At 46.6% G+C, this 6,000-nt stretch overlaps 1 protein-coding gene and 1 pseudogene across 2 annotated transcripts; both read right to left on the bottom strand.

Annotated features, from left to right (window-relative positions):
- Positions 1-560: 560 nt before the first annotated feature.
- On the bottom strand, positions 561-2,242 carry LOC133924617 (cytosolic sulfotransferase 5-like; annotated as a pseudogene).
- Positions 2,243-2,378: 136 nt separating this feature from the next.
- LOC133924618 (mRNA cap guanine-N7 methyltransferase 2-like) lies at positions 2,379-5,758 on the bottom strand. Of its 2 annotated transcripts, XM_062370237.1 has the most exons (12): positions 5,456-5,758; positions 5,290-5,368; positions 5,104-5,198; positions 4,916-4,987; positions 4,691-4,800; positions 4,323-4,433; positions 4,146-4,238; positions 3,950-4,018; positions 3,656-3,744; positions 3,481-3,578; positions 3,241-3,392; positions 2,379-2,598 (listed from the first exon to the last, which is right to left on the bottom strand). In XM_062370237.1, the coding sequence occupies exons 1-11, from the start codon at positions 5,534-5,536 to the stop codon at positions 3,273-3,275; spliced, it is 1,017 nt and encodes a 338-aa protein (XP_062226221.1). In that variant the 5' UTR covers positions 5,537-5,758; the 3' UTR covers positions 2,379-2,598; positions 3,241-3,272. The 2 variants fall into 2 exon arrangements, 1 of the variants encoding a protein (XP_062226221.1); XR_009910827.1 differs by lacking the exon at positions 3,656-3,744.
- Positions 5,759-6,000: the final 242 nt, after the last annotated feature.

The following is a 6,000-nucleotide window of genomic DNA, read 5'->3' as shown; positions in this document are numbered from 1 at the left end:
TTGTCGTCGTATGGTTGTCTGTCTGTTCTCGTTTAAATCGCGCAGTTGTGAGGTTTTTAGGTCCAGTTTTCCTTATAAACTAAGGCAATACTCTTCTTTTATGAAAAAATAGGCAACGCTCGTGCCGTCCTTTCGGGAAAAAAATTAGTGTGATGGACTTGTTTTATTTGCAAATGAGATCTGAACTAGGTCTGTGGCAAATGTTATTGCTTTGTTACATCCTACTTGGAGCCGAAAGTCGTCGTTGCCTCCATTGCGCCGCCTCCCATCTCCACACCGAACTGCCACCAACGCTGCTCCACGGCTGAAGCTCCACCACGGTGAGCTTCTACGAGATCCTAGGGTGCTTTGGCGTGTGCTAGTTTCGTCCTTTCCCGATGCCAGCATGCCGTGCAACGGGAGCCCCTCCGCTAGTTAGCTCTACGCGTGTGGTTAGCTTTGTGCTGATCTTCGCGGGTGTATGACAGGTGAGATTCATCCGTCTGTGACACATAAGAGAAAATATAAAAAATTGAGTATCGAGAGTCTATCGAAGAGAAAAAAATTATTGGAAAAGCTGCCTATATAAGAATATAGTGGGTGAGTTTGACAGCATCTCTGTGTAACTTAGCCTCAGTAATAGCGTCGATGCGCCGCGCCGTCTCCGGCGACAGATGGTTGGCCCAGTCCCCCACCACACCGCGCCGGAAGAACGAGCTGTTCTCCACCGTGTCGACCACAAGCTCCGTCTTGCCGCCCTTGGTCGCCTCCAGCTCACTCACGTGCTCGAACGAGCACAGCCTCACGACGGCGTCAACCGCGGCATCCTCCTCCCCAGCGCCGAAGGGAAGGCCCACGAACTCCGCCAGCTTCCGGACGTGCGCCGCGGGGTCCCTCTGCATCTCCTCGTACCTGAAGAAGAGCACCTGCTCGGGGTGCGCCAAGTGCGAACGCCAGTACCCGAGTACGTGGTCCCAGTACGGCCCGAACGGCGACAAGCCGTCGCAGAATAGTTCGGCAGGGGTCTCCATCGAGAGAGGCTCGAGCCCGTCTCTGAACCTGAACTTGTTTACAAAGTCCCACTGCGAGATCAAGTGGTCCTTGGGGTAGCGGCACACGTACACGATCTTGCAGCTTGACGTGACGACGGTCCTTGGCAGCGACACGAACGGGACGTGCGTGGCTAAGAGCCTTGGATCAGGGAGCTTGTCGAGGTCCGGGATCCGGTTCCGTGTGTAGGGCTGGTACTCGAAGAATTTGATGCACTCGTGGGGGCCAAAAGTATTGAAAGGGTGGTCGGCGGCGTCCACGGGGTGCTCTCTCCGGTGCACGGTGGCGTAGAGAAGCGATTTGATCTACGTGGTGCCGGCCTTGGGCAGGGTGGCGACGACGATGTCCGTGGGGCGCGCGGTGAAGCACGCGTCGGCGACCATGGCGCCGACATTGGACGCCATGCTGCAGTGCCAACCTTGGTCATGGCGGTAGAATTGGTTGTTGGACAAGCCTTTCGAGCTGGGCAACGAGGAGACCAGGTTGGCGAAATGTTGGTACAGTTCTGGGTTTGTTTCGGCTTCCGCATCGGATTCCTGCTCGGCTTGCCAGGGAATGGTTTGCGTATAGGAAGACATGGCGTTGCAGACAGTGAGTTTGGGCACCTGAACTCATTGCTGTAGCATATTTGCAGTTGCCACATACGGAACGAAGCCAACGTCGACCGATACTATCCATATGATGCACATCAGCACATGGCATGCACATGAACGGAGACGCAAGTGCAACTAGCTGCATGAGTGAACTGTAGCACATGACTGCAAAACGTTACTTGGTATGACACAGCCACATGCCCCCTCATATTGAAGTGTAACAACAGTGTATTTATAGCGAAAGAGGACATGTCAAAACCCGATTCTTATGAAACAAAAACATATCAACTCTACAAATTCAGCGTAATTAGACGATTGCAGCAATCACGCGACGAGGAAAGCTTCCTGCCTGTGTTGGACGCACTCCACCAGTCATACGGTGAATTCGATGCGCAACCGATTGAATCCTGACACAGATGATAGACAGTGGAAGAGATTATGGAAAGCAAAGATTCCAACGAAGAACAAATTCCTTTATGTGGTCCATTTCGTAAGAATCGAGTTCTTACGCACGATGATATCTTATTCTCTTGCATAGGGGAGGACCAGGGTCAGATCGGTGCTATCTTTGTGGACAGCCTGGGAGCATCAATCATTGATTCTTCCTATGTCCTGTGGCTGAATTCGTTTGCAGTGCTATTGTTAGACCATCTGGTGTTGGCACCAAACCCAGGTCCTTGATGGATTTCTTCCGTTGGGCTCAGGACTGGATTTGGATTGGATTTGCGCCTTGCAGCTGAGCAATTTGGACATATATGCTTTAACCAGACATTTTCCTTATCCAGCTGTTACAAGACATGACCCAGCCATATTACAATTTTCAGAGGTGAACGGATTAGTTGGCGGAATGTTGGTAGAGTTCTGGGTTGGTTTCCGCTTCCGGTCGGCTCCTCTCGGCTTGCAACAGATGTGTTTGCAAAGAGGAAGACCAGGCAGCGAGGTTGGAGTGATGGACATGGAACGAACTCCACGGATTCTGGCCATGTGATGCACGAGATTGTGAAATATTAGTTCGTATGTCAGTGTCATATGCCCAACTCAGTGTAATACTAGTTAAGGAGGACGTGAACTCCATGTCGCTTGAAAATATGAAAAATATCTACTCATCTACTAACTATCATGCAAGTGTTATTATACATTTCATAAATTGCTAGCCTATATCGATACCATAGATTGGTGTCATTGGATGAGGCCAACTAGTGAGATAAGACTGCTATATGTACACTAAATTGTGAATCTAGTAAAAGGTACGTCTTGTTGTTTCTATATTAGTTTAGAATGTGACAAAGTATTAGTTCAAATCAAGCTACTTTTGAAAATGGTACAAATTCTTAGAAAATTGTACCTACAAGTTTCCAAAATTTCTTTTTTTTTAAAAAGTCAGCTACAAATGAGAGTGTTACCCATGCAAAATTTTAAGGACAAATTCAATTCTGTTTGCAGGTAAGGTAATTTTAGAGAAAGTGCATGCAGTTATGTAAATTGGCCCAGTGGGATTTAACCGGGATCCAATATTGCATCATCCATTAGCTTGATTTTATCATCATCTTTAAGAACCAGGAGTGTCAAAGCATAGACAGAGCATAGCCATGGCAAATAACCTAGGAAGTATAATTACCCAAGTGCAGCTGCATCTGAATTTCCAGCAAACTAAAGCCTCGTATCTGCAGGTCCAGGGCCCAGGATACCTTTCTCATGATCCATGGGAATCACATCCACATGTGAGCGCCTACCATCATCAGCTGATGTGTGTTGCCTTTGGAGCCATTCCTGATGTTGGATTTATAAGTGTTAGACCAACATTTTCCAGTGAAGCAGAAAATAAAACCTGCAGCTACTAAGTGCGGAAGAAACATACCTCTTCATGAGCATTATCAGGATCGTGCAAGTCGGGTGTTACAATAGGTGGTATTGCATCTGGGTCGGGCTTCTGGAATACAAAAGTTGAATACAAGCCTGCAGAAATCAGATGAATCGCTGAGTAAATTAGGACCCTACAGCCCAATTCAGCAAAAAGAAAAATTATACACCACCTAAAATATCGTGGGAACGACCAAGAAGCTTTCCACGAGGATCCACAAAACTTGCACCACAACTACCAAGCATTGGGGCAAATTGTGTTCTGGAGTCAGTCAGAACCAAAAATCAAATACAGTTTTGAACATCCACCGTTGTTTAGTAATGATCGCATTATATTTCTTTGGGTAAGAGGTGATGAATAGAGTAAATTAAAAGTGATGCAAATGAACAACAAAAAATACTATAAAGTACCAACAAGTAAATGATTCGAAGGAAATAACATAGGATTTGACGTATGATATCACCACCTGTTGTCATCATAAAACTCAGTTAAATTCTGGATCTCTACATATTCCAGTCCAGCCTCCCTTGCTAATCTGTTTCAACACAACCCAACATTGTGAAAACTCTATCACCCAAGTTGCTTTAACATATAGAGGTTCTCAGTTATTATAATATAAGGGTACACAACAAAATGTTGAAAATAAATGTGGAAAGGATAACCTCATAAGACTGGGAAAGTGGACCAGGTAGTGATTATCAAACACTGCTTCATTCACAAATTTGAGTTGGTACTTCTTTCCAAAGAAAGGAAACCTGCACCATATTGTATTGGGTCCCTCAAGAAATAAAGATAAGAAAACTTTTCAGAATTATTTAAAATACAACTCCAGCTCATACTTTTCTTCCTCAACTTCAAAGGTAATGGTATAGTTCTCCGAGCGAATGCTATTTGGAACAGTCTTCAGACCCTTATTGTGTGAAGCCTCAACGTTCTTTTGATACTTAGTCCTACAGAATAAATAATTAAATGAAACTTAGAAAAATAGAGAACATAGTTTGCTCAAGCACATTGCATGCTAAATTCGTATTAGAGAAGGTAAATTAAATGTTCACTTGCAGTAAAGCATAAATGCAAGCGGACATATTTTACTTGGTGATGTTGGATGACCACCCAAGCTTAAGAGATAATATTTCTTTTGAATGTTAGCACAAAGAAAAAAAAAAGACGTTAGGGCATAATAACAAGATTCATGTGGTGATTGTACCATATTGTAGATGAATCAGGAGCCATGCCAAAAAAATAGCCTCCGGGTTTGAGTAGTGATGATACATTATTCAGAAGCTTCTTTGTCCGCTCCTCACTCTCAAAGCATAACTATCTTTCAACAAGGATAAACTATGAAAATTAGCAAAGGTCACAGCTACACCATATTCATTCGTCTAAAATAACAAGAATATCATATTTAAGAATTAGAGAACAACCAACTTGCCTTTAAGTGCTGCATGCAGCAAACTATATCCGCTTGGATGCCCTTTTCCTGCACTTGAGCTTCGAAGTCATCCTAACATGCAAATCCACCATAATTAAGTTAACAGTAAGCTCTGAAGACTTCATGCCAGTGCACCGGCGTGTTTGTATTTCAGTAAGAAGACATGGAGCAAGGGAGGGAGTGTGTACATCTGAAGGATCCAACTCTATGAACTCAGCAGTGAAAGGTTTCCTCTTGTTCTCCCATAGCTCACGAGCATCACTGACACCCGATGCAGAAGCATCTGTTATAGAAATTGGTATGCTGATCAAATCAACTTGTTGACAGTCTAAGCAAGAGAGCATGGGGCGCTCAGGTAGTGCGAGGCGGCCTACCGATTCCTATGTAGTGGCCAACCTGGGCATCGCACCACTTTTCTGTATCCACTCGACCATCGCAATACATGTCGCAGACCTTCAGTAGATGCAAGGTAGTATCAGTCAGGTCGCCGATTTGGGGCAAATTGAAGGTCAGGAATTACAGGAGGAGCATAGAACAGACCGTGGCATAAGGAAAGGCGAAGATTTTGATGAGAGCGGTCTTGGCGAAGTCGTACAGCCGATGATGTGGTGTCACCGCCATGCGCTCCACCCGCTCGCTGGCCGCGCGCAGCGCCTGGCAGAACTGTAGAAGCTCCCTATGGCCGCGCGCCGCCCCTGGCTTGCTCTCCGACTTCCCGCGCGCCCCTTGCCGAACGCCCTGGCCGTGTGCCGACTCTAGTCCGGCGCCCACTCGCCGCGCCGCCGTCGTTCCTCGGTGTCGCCGACTCACCGGGGCCGCACCCCTCGACCTCTTTTTTTAATCAGGAGGGCCGCACCCCTCGACCTTTTTATCGGTTTAGACAGTAAGTGGGCCATTGTTTCTGGGCCTCGATTTCCCAGTTACGAACCCCCAACCGGCCCACTTCACTAACCCGCGACGAATTGAGCCCTCCTCTGAGTTGCACCAAGAGTAGGTAGCTCTTCTCGAGTTTCCCTTCCCCTTGTCTACAGTAGAAGCGAAACAGGAGGCGAGTCGCAGTCCGGCGCAGATCCACCTGGGTTCTC

This window comes from Phragmites australis, chromosome 7 (genome assembly GCF_958298935.1).
Source record: "Phragmites australis chromosome 7, lpPhrAust1.1, whole genome shotgun sequence".
Taxonomy (NCBI): domain Eukaryota; kingdom Viridiplantae; phylum Streptophyta; class Magnoliopsida; order Poales; family Poaceae; genus Phragmites; species Phragmites australis.
Note: the sequence above shows the minus strand (reverse complement) of the source record. Positions and strands in the feature narration are given on the sequence as shown.